Genomic DNA, 16,513 nt, shown 5'->3' with positions numbered 1-16,513 from the left:
GGGTACTGTTGGGGACGTCTGGAGAGGAAAAAACGGAGGGCTTGGAGGCCCTGGTCATGGCGGATGGAGGTGTATAGGGATTGGATATCCATGGTGAAGATGAGGCGTTGGGAGCCGGGGAAACGGAAGTCTTGGAGGAGGTGGAGTGCGTGGGTGGTGTCTTGAATGTATGTGGGGAGTTCCTGGACTAGGGGGGATAGGACAGTGTCAAGGTAGGTAGAGATAAGTTCAGTGGGGCAGGAGCATGTTGAGACAATGGGTCGGCCACGGTGGTCAGGCTTGTGGATCTTGTGAAGGAGGTAGAACCGGGCATTGCGGGGTTCCCGGACAATGAGGTTGGAAGCTGTGGGTGGGAGATCTCCTGAGGTGATGAGGTTCTGTATGGTCTGGGAGATGATGGTTTGGTGATGGGGGATGGGGTCATGGTCGAGTGGGCAGTAGGAAGAACGCCTCATCTTCCGCCTCGGAACACTTCAACCCCAGGGCATCAATGTGGACTTCAACAGCTTCCTCATTTCTCTTTCCCCCACCTCATCCTAGTTTCAAACTTCCAGTCCCCTTGACTTGTCCAACCTGCCTAGCTCCTTTTCCACCTATCCACTCCACCCTCTCCTCCCTGACCTATCACCTTCATCTCCTCCCCCACTCACCCATTGTACTCTATATGCTACTCTCTCCTCACCCCCACCCTCCCCTAGCTTATCTCTCCACACTTCAGGCTCTCTGCCTTTACTCCTGATGAAGGGCTTTTGCCCGAAACATCAATTTTGCTGAAGCTCCTCGATGCTGCCTGAATTGCTGTGCTCTTCCAGGACCATTGATCCAGAATCTGGTTTCCTGCACTCTCCACTTTTAAATGAAAGAATGAGGTTGAGTGTTTTGAGCACTAACCAGAAGGCAGTCCCTGATTCAAGACAACATCAAAAGATGCTGATGTTGAAGAAGAAGCTTCAAAGAACATCAATGGGTTGATCAGAGATTGCAATGTTCAGTTATGGTCTCTGATGGTTGCTGTTGATCCTTAGAGAGACAATGATATGATTTGTGAAAACAAGGAGCCAGATAGTTTGTATCAACTTCAGCACTCATTCAATGAGTTTTAAAGATGAGAAATGGGAGTAAGAATAGGCCATTTGGTTCCTTAATCCTGCTCTGCCATTCAGTAAGATCACACTTGATATTCTACTCAGTTACATGATCTTACAATATCCCATATCCCTCAGTTCTGGTCACATCAAAAAACCTAATATGTATAGGTTAAAAAGCTGTTGGTGTACACCTGAAGTAGAGAATTCTGAAAGGTTCACAGTCCGTTCACTGCAAAGGTTTTCCTCACCTCAGCACTAAATAGTCAACCCCTCATTTTGAAATTGACTCTCATATCCTGGACTCTAGTCAGGGAAACATTCTCCCAACATTTACCTTGTCAAGCTCCTCAAGAAGTTATTTTAAAATATCTATTATGATAATCTCATTCTTCTAAGCTTTAGGGAACAAAGGGCTTGTCTATTCAATCTCTCTTCAAAAGGGTAGTTCTGTTATCTCAGTAAATCAATCTAGTGAATCCATGTTGCACTCTAATACAAGTAAATCCTGCTTTAGGTGAGATGACTAAACTGTACATAGTGCTCTCCAGGTGTGGTCTCAAAACAATTAGTGAGACTTCTTTACTTCTATATCCCAATTTCTTTACAATGTGTCATTTGCTTCACGATTGCATGTCATCTTTGTGATTCAAATATAAAGAGGCCAAGATTCCTCTGAATAACAATATTTCCCAGTCTTGCTTGCACCATTTAAAATAAAACTGTTCCTCTCTCTTTCTCCCAAGGTGAATTATTTCAGATTTGTCTTTATTGTATTTCATCTGCCAGAGCCCTGTCCATTCCATCAAAATCTTTTTGCAGCCTCTTTGCATCTAAAGGTTCACCTGATTCATTCTTGGGATGAAAGACATATGAGGAAAGGTTAAACAGCTTGGGCCAAGATCCGTTGAAGCTAATATGAATGAGAGTTGACCATATTGAAACACAAGATTTGAAGCATTTTCATAGGGGTGGATACCAGGAGGATTTTTTTTATGTCTCTGAGTGGGGAGGTGCGGGATACTCAAACCAGGAGACAAAGTATAACATTAATAGGTTTCCCTTTTAAGACAGTGAGGAGGAATATATGAGTGTATGAGGAATTCTCTGCAACAGAAAGCAGTGCAGACTGGATCATTGGTATATTCGAGACAAAGTTAGATAGATTTTTGATGGAACCAAGGGTTAAGGGTGGGTCAGACAGTACAAATGGACGAGGCATGATTTTATTGAATAATGGAGCAGGCTCAAAGGGCCAAATAACCTATTTCTCTTCTTGTAAACTTACATTATATAGGAAAGTATCAACGTTTGCTGACAATATACTCAGTTTCCTCATTTAAGTCATTGATACAGACTTAAAACAGCTGTTAACAGGTATTAGTCTTTGTAATATGCCACTAGATACATCATATTATATCCATTGCTCCCGATGCGGTCTCCTTGACATTGGGGAATCTGGACGCCTCCTTGCAGAACGCTTCAAGTATCATCTCTGGGACACCCGCACCAATCAACCCCACCGCCTTGAGGCCCAACATTTCAACTCCCCCTCCCACTCTGCCAAGGACATGCAGGTCCTGGGCCTCCTCCACCGCCGCACCCTCACCACCTGACGCCTGGAGGAAGAACGCCTCATCTTCCACCTCGGAACACTTCAACCCCAGGGCATCAATGTGGATTTCACCAGTTTCCTCATTTCCCCTCCACCCACCTTACCTCAGTTCCAACCTTGCAGCTCAGCACTGTCCTCATGATCTGTCCTACTTGCCAATCTCCCTTCCCATCTATCCGCTTTACCCTCCCCTCTGACCTATCACCTCCATTCCCAACCCCCATTCACCTACTGTACTCTTTGCTACCTTCCCTCACCCTCTTCTCTGACCTATCACCTCCATCCCCACCCACATTTACCTATTGTACAACTTGCTACTTTCTCCCCAGCCCCCCATCCCCAATTTATCTCTCCAATCTGGAGGCTTCCTGCCTCTATTCCTGATAAAGTGCTTTTGCCCGAAACATCGATTTTCCTGTTCCTCGGATGTTGTCTGACCTGCTGTGCTTTTCCAGCACCTCTCTGATCTAAACTCTGGTTTCCAGCATTTGCAGTCCTCACTTTTGCCTACTAGATACATCCTGTCAAATTAAAAATGACTTTTTTTTTCAACTGTTCTTGTTCCATTAACCAACCCTAAAATGTATGCTACCTTCAATATCTTCTCTTCCCGTATACCTCCTAGTTATACTTCTGGTCTTATCAAACACTTTTGAAGATAAGGAAATACTGCATTGTTATAGCGATACTCAGTTGGGCATCACTGGCATAGGTGCATTTTGTCCACAATAGTGTACAATATTCATCTGTAAAAACATGGACTTAAGGTGATGGCTGCAGGATGTGTGCACCGTTTCCCCAGCTAATTTATGATTTGAAAACAATAATAATTGTATCAGGTGATAGTTAAGTCATTCTGAGCCCAATACAATCAAGTCTTTTTAACTCAAGGAGTGAAGAAAAGTTTAAAGTACAGTTGTAAATAAATTGCCAGGACAGCCCACTGCAGATCCCAGTGAGCAAACTGACCAATCAGTTACCAAAAGGAATTCTGGAGTGTTAAAGATCTGCATTGCTGAATCAGTGCCACAGAAGATTTACTTAATTTTTCATTGCTAGGATTATCATGCTGTCATTTAATCAAGAATCACAATTTGAAAAGTAGATAATAGCAAATGTAAATTGGAACTGTTGTTAGATGGACAATACAAGCTTCTCCTTTCTGAACAAGTCTTCCAATTGGCATTTTAACAAATGCCTTTTGAAAGTCCCAATAAAACATCAACTGCTGTACCTTCATCAACCCTCACTGTTACTGCAAAAAAAAAGTAGTCAGGTTAGTCAGATAACATATGAACTCAGGTAATTCAATATCTAGTTCAAACTGAGGTATACATTTTATACAATCAGCTTCTGTTGCAAGTAGTCTACATTTTTGTTTTAACTTTTAAAAGTTAGAAATCAATTCACGTAGGACTATATATCTATATCTACCCAACACTGTCTAATACCACTTCCAGGGGAACAGATTAAAAATTGAGAGTGTTCAGCTAGTCTGTTTGAGTATTAGCAATTATAGAAAGGCATTGATTACCAATGTAAGTCAAAGATGATGGTTAGCATGCAAAGTCCCAAGAAGGCAAAACAAACAGCTTGCAAAAGAAGGCAAGATATCCATTATTGTCATGGCAAATAATATTTTCAGAAATTTGGCTGTATTTGATATAATTTATTGCAATCTAGCCATTATTCATTTGGTTGTAAATTAATATCACAAAATGCTCAGAACCACAATCTCAGAATACACAGAAGCACAATAAATGCTCAATTATTGAACACAATGTGATATTTTTTCATGCAAATTATACAGATAAGATCATAAGAAGGTACAGAAGTAGGCAATCTGGCCCAATGAGATCATTGACTGATATAATAATAAAGTCAACTTTCTTGCCTTATCCCAATACCCTTGATTCTTTTATTTATTAACAACATGTCTTAACAACATAACCTTGACAGTTCTTTGTAGTGAAGAATTCCACAGATTTACTACCCTCATAAGAAATTTCCCCACATCTGAGGGGAATCCCTTACTGAGATTGTGCTCCGTAATCCTGGACTCTCCCACAAGGAGAAACACCCTCTCCGCATCTTTCCTGTCCAGACACCCAAGAAACTTCTGTGCTGTATATGTAGGTTTTAATCATCAGTGAAATGCTGGGTTATCTTTGGCTAAATGTTTGCATCAATCTATTCTTATCTAAAAGATTATTTTGAGAATAAAAATTTGATGAGTCAAAGTATAACTTGGATTTGTTTTGAAAATGAAATAAATTCCCCCCCCCCCATACCATCGGTATTCATTTTTAGAAGATGCAAGTTCTTGTGCGCTGATTTCCATTCCAATTTAATCTTTTTCTGCCCTACATTTTTGACCCAGGTTTTTGGTTATCTTACCTATTATTTTATTCTGTAGGTGAAATTGTTTATTTTATGGAAACTCTTGGAACATTATATCAAAAGGTTGTATGAAGACAAGTGAAGATATCATTACAAAACAAGACAAAAGATGTATTATCTTGAAATATCTAACCTAACTAATTACTGGCAGAATAGTTAATATTGTATTACGTATTGATCTTTATTTACTAACTCCACACTTCAAAACCATTGAAAAAATATATCTTACCTTATGTATAATTGTTATCTATCATGTACAAAGGGATAATGACAAGACATTATTCTTTGCTGGTCTTCATCTCTACACATCCATATTCCTTTAATAATATGCTTAATGGAGATAGGCATATATGCCTTCCTATAATACTAACATAATTTTTATATCTAATTTTAACTTTCTAATTAAGATGAAGGATTTTTTTATTCAAATTAATAATTTAAGGCTTTTTAAAAGATGATCATAGTGACATGTTAGATTCATTCCTAGGGTTTTGCAGTCTTTAACTGGCTCTCATTGATATTGCATTTATTGCTTTGAATTTTATGAGAGTTCAAATTGTATTGACAGAAATTGGCAGTGGAATCATTTTAAAAAGACTTGGGTTCTTAAGTAGATTCAGGCAGCACAGAAGGAAGTCGGTCATATCCATGTCCAACAACAAATGAATAGGGAAAATAATTCCATCAATATTTAGCACATATCTTTACATAAATAAATTGTCAAGTTCTTAGTAAATTAACAATATTTGAAAGTGCACCTATTTGTCGTTACATGCGCTGTTCACCTACAGCGATAAATGAATGATAATGCCCAGAGTGTGATTGGGCTTAAATCCTTAATATTAAACGATCTGCACAATCCTACTGTAGAAAATTATACATCTTCTATGATTACAAAAGGAAATTATACAAAGTTTTACAATTTGCCTGTTTTTGCAATGGTTTTCACTAAAGCGGTCTCAAGTACATATTTCTAAACCGTGCACGTTTTATTTGTTCTTTAAAGATAATGGGGACATTGTGTTAAAAAAAAACCAGAAAATTGTACAAGCATATTTTTGCACAAGAAAACAAAGCCACGAGGTGCTTAATACGATATTAAATAGAATATTAATTTCCAAACTACATGGTGATATAAATTAATATTCATATCGGCACTAAACCTATCCTACTTTAAAAAGGTGCAAATGTATGTTTGGCATCGAACACAGTGGATTTAGACTAAAATATTGAGCGGCACTCTGAACCAGACTGAAGCCTTGGACCAGGGCTCCTTAGTATTTGCAGGCGACTGATCAACAATGAAGCGCGGGTACGTCCACATGGCCGAGGCCCGCCTTGTAAGACGGCTTGACTCGCACCTGGACCGAGATTCTCAGTTTTTCCCCTAACTCAGCTACAATTATAGTTTTCCTTCTCTATATTTGATGATTGACAGCCGATCATTCTTGTCCAGAGCCTATTTTGATTTAACTTCTTGACTTTCTACAGGTGATAGAACCTCTGACTAAAATCAATAGTTTATCATTTACAAGGTGAAATAGAGCCTATATATTGGAAGAGTTTTGTGTTTCTTCACCGCATCGGAAAGCTTTACAGGATTTGAAGCTGATGTACTTGGCCACCGCCGTGAAAGATTCCCACAAGATTGCGGATGGAACTCTCTGCTGTCCTAATCAGTTGTACAACTGAAATTCTATTCATCTCCGCTAAATTATCGTCCAGATAGATTTTAATATTCGAGGAAACAAAATAATTATGTAATAATATAAAACAAAGAACCGCGAATGCTGGAAATCTGAAACAAAAAACAGAAATTGCTCGAGAAACTCAGCAGGTCTAGCAGCATCTGTGGAGAGAAAAGTGTTCATATTTCGAGTACCTTTAATTCTGTACCTTGTTTAATGTGTTGCTTAAACAACCGGTATACAGTAGTGAACAGAAACTAATTGTAATTACTTCCGCTTAATCTTTAAATTTCCCATAAAAAAATATAAAATGGGAATATTTTAAAGTGAGACTGTAGGCAAGGTAAAATATAGACGAGATAGTTTATCTTTTCCAAGTAATATTAAGCAACAACTTTTCAATATCTTCCGTTCCATTAAATGTACCGGTCTATATACATAGAGGCAAACCTGTAGCATATTGCCTTGAATCTCCACATCACGACTTTGCCATATAAACTTTTTTTTATATTAATCTGTGATGGCTGAATGGATTCAATATTTCTTAGGAAATATTCATTATATGACTAAATTACTAATTCATTATGACCATGTTGTAATAAAAGTATGAAATAACTGGAATTAGTTCCAGAAGTGTTTCCGATGCGAATGCAGAATTATATTTCTGCAACTTCCTCACCTGTAGTTGAATTGACAGAACTGATGTGATTTGGATAAAGATCTGGGAATTCATCCCCTTTTAGCTTGTCTCCCCGTCCACCAACTGGCAGCTCTTCTTCAGCCATTCTCATTTTACAGAGAAGCACCAAAATGTTGGCCCTCCAGTTCCAAGGAATTATCCCCCTTCTTCAGCTCTGGTCGCAGTTTGACAACTTTACTTGACTCACTCCATGACATCACCAAGACCCCATTGGCCTTGAGCAACCAATCACGGTCCAAAACAAAACTAATGAAAGTGGTTGGACTCAGTAATGAATACGGTGACCTCTCCATTACAGACAAGCAGTAGCAAGGTTGAGGGACAAGTGAATGGGCTTGTGCTTTAATTCGAATAATTAAAGTGCGCTGAAGTGAAATGCATGGCTAGGAAAGTCAAGGGAAATCGAGGTGGGTGGCTGTATGTCAGCACTCAGGTGGACAGGCGTCAGGTTTAAACTAAGCGTCCCTTTTGTAAAAAGCTAATTCATCTCTAATAACCCAAATGACATACCCCTAACTGGCAGCATATACAAAAATGAGATGTGTCGACGAGGCAGAGCAATTTATTAAAAGACAATGGCGAATTTTCGAAAAAGCTGTTCGCTCGACAGATATCTGGGTTCCCTCTGGGAGCTTTCCTCAGTCTTTAACCTATACTATAATTATAAAGACAATAAGCTGCAGAGTTGTAATCAAACATGCAATTTCCTCGTGTTACTTTAAAATGTTAGTTTAGTCTCAGATCATACATGTCATTGTGGAATTCCATTCACGAAATATTTCAGTGTAATTTGAACACGGGCTGCAAACGATGCTGAGACTACAATCATTTTGTTGTAGTTTTGTTCACGGTGTTCTTCCTTAATGATTGCATCTTTATTCATCAGGATTGTAGTGTTTACACCAGTTTCGCTAGGATGAATCTGCACCTGAAATATTTAGCATGGTTCCAAGTCAATTATTTTCTTTTCGGCCTTAATGTTGCAATTGCATAATTAGTGTGTACCGAGACACCCAAAACAACTGTATGTTTCATTAACACACGCAGGAATGTTGTAAATTCGTATTTTTAAATTTTCTATAGCAGGCACAGAAATTACAGACTATGACAATAGGCTTTATGTCCCTACCCATTTGTTTACTTTTCATTCAAATTAGGATGCTGAACAATCAAGCTAAACTGGAATCTGTCTAAAATGTGTAAATTTAAATATACGGGAAACTGAAAGCTGGCTTCATTAAGCTTTTAGATTGCTGTTCGACGGGGACAGTAATCGTGTTAAGTTGTTAATTATAAAGCAATTAATGAGAAAAATGGAGCTAATTGCTTCTGTACAGAAACTGATGATTACGAACAAAACCCCGTTAAATATAAATCGATTGAAACGAAGTTAAAGAAAGAGGAGAATTCGACTGTATGCTGCTAATTTGGCTTCATCTAGCAATGCCTACAGGCAGGTCATGGCAAAACCAGGAGAAAAAGAACTTAATTTGAAAAAAAATCTCTTTATCTGTTAGAAAATGTGATGGTTTGCCATTTCAAGTTGCATTGGGAAAATGTAGGGTACATTAATAGCAAACATGTGTAATGTCTTGAAGAAGACATCCATGAATACTCTTATGCTAATCCTCCATGTCCTATGTAGACCTAGAAAGTTCCCTGCTTTCAAGATGACTTATATTACAATTGGTTTTAGTTATGGATAAAGAAAAGTCCACATTATGATATTTTATAATTCTCCTGGCATTTATTAGACTAGGGTCTAGATTAGTGTGGTACTGGAATAGCACAGCAGTTCCGGCAGCATCCGAGGAGCAGTAAAATCGACGTTTCGGGCAAAAGCCCTTCATTATAAGACTGTCTAAATAATGGCGGACTCAATTTACTTCCTTAAACATAAACATATAATTGCTTATTGGTACAGATGTTGAGTTTTAGCTGAGAAAGGGACCTGTAGGGGAAGCGTTTTTAAACCTTAAACTCATCAAGCATATCAAATTGTAAAGGGACCAACAATTTATATTGCTTGAGAAACAAGGTAATAATTAGTTGCCAACTGGACTCTGACCAGTCAAGGCATTGAAATGGAGACTGCAACAGTGTATGGTTACCCCAAAATTCCTGCTTTAACGTATTTTTATAATAAGGCATGTTGACTCTGCTTGTTCAAGACATGCTATAGGGAACGCATGCTATAGAGGAGTTGTCTCCCCTACATTTTTGTTTAATTGAGATGGTGGAATGTTTTGACCTGTAGAGAATTAGCTCTGCACATGAATATATATAGGTCTAGCAAGCATGATTGATTCACAGTGAGAACAACTAGATCTTAAATTGATTCTTAATATAAACCTGGGCACATTAATAAGTGCTTTCCAATCATGAATCAAATTTAAAATGATCACAACAATTTATACTTCAGGAGAAAAGACTGCTGGTTATTTTTATTAATATGCAGGGCCCAGGAGATTTGAAATTGGGGAGTGAACCCTCTATGGCAGTTTCAGATCCACAGATATGGACATTACAGTTGGAATTGTCTGTTCTGTGAGCCATGGAACATTCAGAAAGCAAGCTCATCTAATTAAATTTTAATACAGTCTAAGTGTTATAATTACTGGCATTCTGGAGAGGTGGTGGCAGAGTGGTAATGTCACTGGCTGGTAATCCAGAACCCTAAACTATTGTTTTGGGGAACATAGTTTCAAATCCCACCATGGCAAGTAGTGAAATTTAAATTCATTAAAATCTAGGATTAGGACAGGTGTGTATAGAGCACAGAAACAGATCTTTTGGTCCAACTCATCCATGCCAATCAGATAACCTAAACTGATCTGGTCCCATTTGCCAGCATTTAGCCCAAACCCCTCTAAACCCTTCCTATTCATGTACCCACCCAGATGCCTTTAAATGTTGCAACTGTACTCACCTCCACCACCTCCTCTGGCAGCTCATTCCATACACGCACACAGTCAGTGTGAAAATGTTGCCCTTCAGGTCCCTTTTTAATCTTTCCTCTCTCACCTGAAACCTATGCCCTCTAGTTTTGAATTTCTTTACCCTGGGAAACAGACCTATCCTTGACCCTCATTATCTTATAAACCTCGATAAGTCACCCTTCAGCTGCTGCCGCTCAGGATAAAATCCCCAACCTATTCAGCCTCTGCCTATAATTCAAACCCTCTAGACTCCACGACATCCTTGTAAATCTTTCCTGGCCCCTCTCAAGTTTAACAACATCCTTCCTATAGAAAGGCAAGCAAAACTTAATGCAGTATTCTAAAAGTGGCCTCACCAATATCCTGTACAGCTGCATCATGACTCCCCAACACCTATTTTCAATGCACTGTTTTTGACTGGCATCAATCTATTGGGCCGTAAGTCTCTATGACTCTATGACCATGTCTTTAACATCGAAAATCAGCCCAAGGCTCTTCAAAGGGATGTACTAAAAACCAATGACTCAAATAAGGAGATACTAGAATAGGAGATCAGATAGAATGGATTCAGAAGAGGACAGATATGGAGGAACAGAGAGTTTGACAGTGCTTAGAACATTACAGAGGAGTGTGACTATGATGAGTTTTAAGCAATAAAGATTCGGGAAGCAATGTTGATCAACAAAGACAACATTTTCTGTTTAAGCTGGACTTATGCATTTTGGAATAGCAACAGAAAGGTTTTGGATGCAGTATTTTACAAGACAATGCAAATGGGTGGTCAGGAGAGCTTTTGAATTGTCAGAACTGGAGAGGAAAAAATCATGTTGCGGCAGCAAATTAGCTGAGGCAGATGTGGAGGTCAGTGATGATACAAATGTGGATACTGACAAATTCTGGGATTTTAGCTCAGGGTTTAATAAGTTAACAAGATAGTGCGTACAACCTGATACAGTACTCTGACAGTACAGAGGCAGTGAAGGGGCATGAGTGATTGAATATTAGAGCTGAGTGTCATTAAAATATAAGGAGAAACACACCCCATATCTGCCAATGATACACCAAAAGACAGTAAGAGAACCAAAGGGGCCAAGAACAGATCTTTGAGAAACTCAGAGAGATAACAATATTGTGGCAAGAACTGAAGCTATTGTTGGAAATACTCTAGTACTATCAGTGTTAGTTCCTGTTAGACTAATATAATTATGATCATAAATCCTACAACAGCTTTTTGAAAGGGGACTCAATGAACTGTTACAAATATATTCAATCATTTAAAGGAATATCCATTGTGAAACACATAATTAGGACGTTATACCAGCTGCAGTCATATTTATATAGCACCTTTAACAAAATTTCACAGGAGCACGATAAAACAATGACTGAAACCATTGACTGAGATATTAGGTCAGATGATCAAAACCTTGATCAAATAAGTAGATTTAAAGGAGTGTCTTAGAGGAGGAAAGATCAATAAGGCATGGAGAAATGTATGGATGGAGTTCTAGATCATGAGGACGGAACAAGTGAATTCGAGGCTAATAATTACACAGCAATTATATTACACACCAGAGTATCAGTGACTTCAAAATTACCTGGAGTCATAGAATCATATAGCATAGAAAGAAACCCTTCTGTCCAACTCGTCCATGCTGACCAGGTATCCTAAAGTGAACTAGTCCTATTTGCCCATATCTCTTTAAACCTTTCCTATTCAGGTACCCATCCAGATCCCTTTTAAATGTTCTAATTGTATGTACCCTACCACTTTCTCTTGTAGCTTATTCCATACATGCACCACTGTCTGTGTGAAAAACTTAGGACTATTTTAAAGAAACACATAATTAGGATGTTATACCAGCTGCAGTCATATTTATATAGCACCTTTAACAAAATTTCACAGGAGCACGATAAAACAATGACTGAAACCATTGACTGAGATATTAGGTCAGATGATCAAAACCTTGATCAAATAAGTAGATTTAAAGGAGTGTCTTAGAGGAGGAAAGATCAATAAGGCATGGAGAAATGTATGGATGGAGTTCTAGATCATGAGGACGGAACAAGTGAATTCGAGGCTACTATGAAGCACTGGAGCTATGAGCAACAGCAAAATCATACTCCAACACAATCTGCAAGCTCATGTCTCAGTGTCATTGGCTACAAAACAATAGAGAATGCTTTGTTCATGGTATTATTAGGAATGGAATCAGCGACAACACTGACAACACTGTCCTTGAAAATAACAACCCACAACACCTGACAATCATTTCATTTACAGCAGTTCTCTTGTAGCTAGATTGGTGGACTGAGAGGGGTCGCTTGTGGAGCAGTGTCCTTAAGTGTGAAGCAGGAGGTCTGGCCTCAAGTCCACCTGTTCCAGAGGTGTAACATCTCTGAAGAGAATCATTCAGGAATATCTTGAGCCAGATTGGTCTCTCCAGCCATTAGCAAAATTGTTCCATGTGAAATGACTCCATTCCCAGTGGACCTGTTGGATGTCCATCATTTAATAGAGATGGAAGAATGCTGATAAATGGGGATAGTCAGCAAAACATTGTTGAATACTTTACCAGTAAATGTAGTGTCAAGATTGTGTATTATTATAAATATTGTTTTTAAACAGAAAAGTCAGACTTACAGCCAGTTACCCCATTTTATTATAATGCCTCACAGGGGTAATAAATCAATGCCTCTGATGAATGGTAAATGTGACAGGCAATAGTATCAAGTTAAACCAATGGGAGAATCAATAACACAATTTGGCCCTATTAGGCATGAATGAAGCCCAGAGGTATTTACCCTCTATAGTTTAAGGTAGCAGTAAACAGATGTTTAGCTGAGGATTAAACTCTCACTATTTGAAGAGCACACAAAAGCAAGAATACCAGTGTTAGCAATTTGACCAGCTGGTGCAACCTGTGCAGCAAAGATGATTCTGAAGGTCAGTTGAAGCAGTTCAGAGCCGCTTGCCCGAGGTAGCAAGTAGATGGCAGTGAAGCAGAAATCAGTCAGTAGCATGGAAACAGTAGTATAGTGAAAATTCACAATTAAGGTATAAAACCATGCTTGAAGAAGTAGATCACAGTCTTGGAATAAAGGTTGTCTAACAAGTAAGTAATAATTAGTTACTTCAAACTACTTATTGACCAACATTAAAAATGCATAATTGTAGCATTTCCTTGTATTCCCCCCTAAAAGGAATGGTGTATGAGTGGCATAATGTTGATTTTAGTCAGGAGATTTGTAGAAGTGATTGCTTTTTTCCATTGAAGAGACACTATACATGTTCCTTTTGGCCACTTTTGTCCTCTATCTATAAAACTTATTTAACTGCATAATCATTCAATAGTGTAGTTGGTATAAATTGCCTTCTTTAACACAGCCAATGCACTGACGCTTTAGATATAAAAGGAGTGATATGTCCCCAACAAATGATTTGGATGTATTGGACCAATCAAGGAATACAACACTGCAAACAAATGTAATTTACAGCAATACTTAAAAGAAATTTTAGGCCAAATGATTTTAATATATTCGATTTGGATAAAGGTTTAACAGAATTGAGATTCAAGAGAAGACTGGTAGAACATAATGTACTCTACAATGCAATTAATTAATATTAACAATGAGTAATGTGTCATAACTCTGCCTTCCCTGTACTTTTCTTTGGGAATTTTGGTTGCCTTTTTAAACCATTTTTAATATATTAAGTTCATTCTTTTCTCATTTCATATTCTGAAATGTTTCTTTCACTCTTCTTTGTTTCTCCCTTTATTAAATGCACAAACGTGTATTAAGGATCTCTTATTCCTCTTGATTTACGTTTATTGTAAGTTACTACATTGAATGCTCCAGAACAAAATTCCAAAGCTGTACAAGGGTATTTTTTTTTCAGTGGCTTTTAATTGAATACTGTCCAGATTAATAAAGATTTGCATCTGCTCAATATGTAAAGAAGGCCCTGAAAACATTTTCCTCAAATATTTGGCAGGAGATGAAAAAAATCTTGGCAAGTTGAATTTCCGCAGAACTGTTCTTGCTCCACCTGCATAACTTCTTTAAAGACAGCAATATTGAGGTCACCTGTTTTGTGGGCAGTATCTGGATCCGTTTATAGTGGGCAGCCAAGCTTTTGCAGAATAAAATAATTAAGCTCTCAAATACAACATTTTTTTAATTCTTAACATATTGATATATAACACAGACAATTGGTAAGCAAAAATTACACTTTAAAACAATTTTATGTGAACTCAATAGCTGTTTAACTTTTGTCTTATTCAATGCATAAGATAATTATTCATTTTAATAAATTTGAAAATATGACTTACAGAATAGAATACTAGAATGGATAAAGCTCAGAAAAAGGTCATTTACCAATCATACCTCTGCCAACTTGTCAGCAAGAGCAGCTAGATACTTCCACTCCTCCGCCTTTTCACCTTGACAGTGCAAAGACTTTTATTCAGATAATTCATTTCAAAAGCCACAATTGAATCAGCCTTGCATTATACTCTTAGGCAGTACACTGCAAATCTGAATTACTTGCTGTGGAGAAAAAATAAAGGTTTTCCTCATGTTACCCCTTTTCTTTTGCTATTAACCTTCGATTGGGAGTCAAGTAAATGTTGAAAAGTGTGTGGCCATATTTTTTGGGAACTTGGCTAACTAATCCTTCCCTACATAAATCATCAAGTTTAGATTTTTAAAAATTTCTGAACAGATCTTTCATATATTAGAGTTGATATTTCTTTACACCTTCTCTGTAGCTGTAACACTATATTTGGCATTCTGTTCTATTACTTTGATATACTTATGTAAGATATGATTTGCCTATATAGCATGCAAAACATTTCACTGTATATTGGTACATGTGACAACAATAAATCAAATATGGTTCTGAGGAGATGGCATATATACTCAAAACTGGAAGCAGCAGATAGTGAAGGAAAACAATCACTGGTCGGATGGGAGTTATCGATCTTCTCCATTGCAGTTCGGAACTTGGATATCAGGTGTGAGGTGTTTCCGCATTGCTCTGTGACACAGATCTGGCCAAACCTGGTTTCTGTGCCATAGTGGTCATCTGAGTCATGAACTATTTTATATGGAGATCAAAAAAGACTGTATCTGTAGGAGGCAATTAACAAATCTCAGGTTAAAGGGAGGCAAAAACCTCACCTTGGTGTGTGCCTGCATAGAAATATGTACAGATCCTCAGTATTCAAACAGCAGATGTCACTGTATACTCAGGTTCTGTCTGTTTCAGTATTGAGATGATTTGGAAGTGCCAGTGTTGGACTGGGGTTGCCAAAGTTAAAAATCACACAACACCAGATTATAGTCCTCTCAGTTTCTTTGGAAGCACTAGCTTTTGAGGCGCTGCCTCTTCATCAGGTGGCCACAAAAGCTAGTGCTTCCAAGTAAACCTAGAGGAGTATAACCTGGTCTTGTGTGACTTTTAACTCAGTGTTGAGAGGAAATGATCTGGCTGACTTTCCACCACATGCTCCAGTTAATTGGATTATACCATATCACTTGTCCCACATGGAAATGTTTGTGAAAAAAAACACATCCTTGACCGAAGGTTCATCAGGCACTGGCCTGTACCTAATACCCTCTAGTCCCAGCAGGAAAAGGACTCACTAAAGTTGATGACAGCTGCTGGTAAAAGACTCACCATCTGGGGAGTCTGTCAGCTTTACCTACAAGGGATCCCTCATTCAGGGGCACTCTGGTGAACTAAAGGACCTGGCCTCAGGAAGAGCCTGCTCCAAATAGGAAGCCACCCTACTGTTCTTTCTTCCTCTCTCCCCTCTTTGGCAAACTTTTTACTGTGAATCCTACCCCATCAAAACTCACTTCTCTCCACCGATTCATTGGTGACGGCCCTAGTGCAATACTACAGTGGTCATTGGTCCCAACAGTGCTGGGTTTTTTTTAGTACAGTGGCTATATGGCCAGCTAGCTCAGACTCAGTCCACTGATCTGTGGAGATTCTAATCTCCTGGTTAAATATTTTTTAAAACCCGCTCCCCACACTACTGCCAAATGGCCATAGTGCTTATTTCTCCCCAACACCATGT

The 16,513-nt window shown here is 38.4% G+C and overlaps 1 protein-coding gene across 1 annotated transcript in view; it reads right to left on the bottom strand.

Moving 5' to 3' along the window:
- The window catches only part of prop1 (PROP paired-like homeobox 1), a 21,548-nt gene extending 13,975 nt beyond the window's left edge, over positions 1–7,573 (bottom strand). Inside the window, exon 1 of the mRNA XM_043696765.1 lies at positions 7,468–7,573. Coding sequence (XP_043552700.1) covers positions 7,468–7,573 — 106 coding nt within the window. The remainder of the gene's footprint in view (positions 1–7,467) is intronic.
- Positions 7,574–16,513: the final 8,940 nt, after the last annotated feature.

This window comes from Chiloscyllium plagiosum, chromosome 9 (genome assembly GCF_004010195.1).
Source record: "Chiloscyllium plagiosum isolate BGI_BamShark_2017 chromosome 9, ASM401019v2, whole genome shotgun sequence".
Classification (NCBI taxonomy): domain Eukaryota; kingdom Metazoa; phylum Chordata; class Chondrichthyes; order Orectolobiformes; family Hemiscylliidae; genus Chiloscyllium; species Chiloscyllium plagiosum.
The sequence above is the reverse complement of the archived record's forward strand: the minus strand, read 5'-3'. Positions and strand labels throughout refer to the sequence as shown.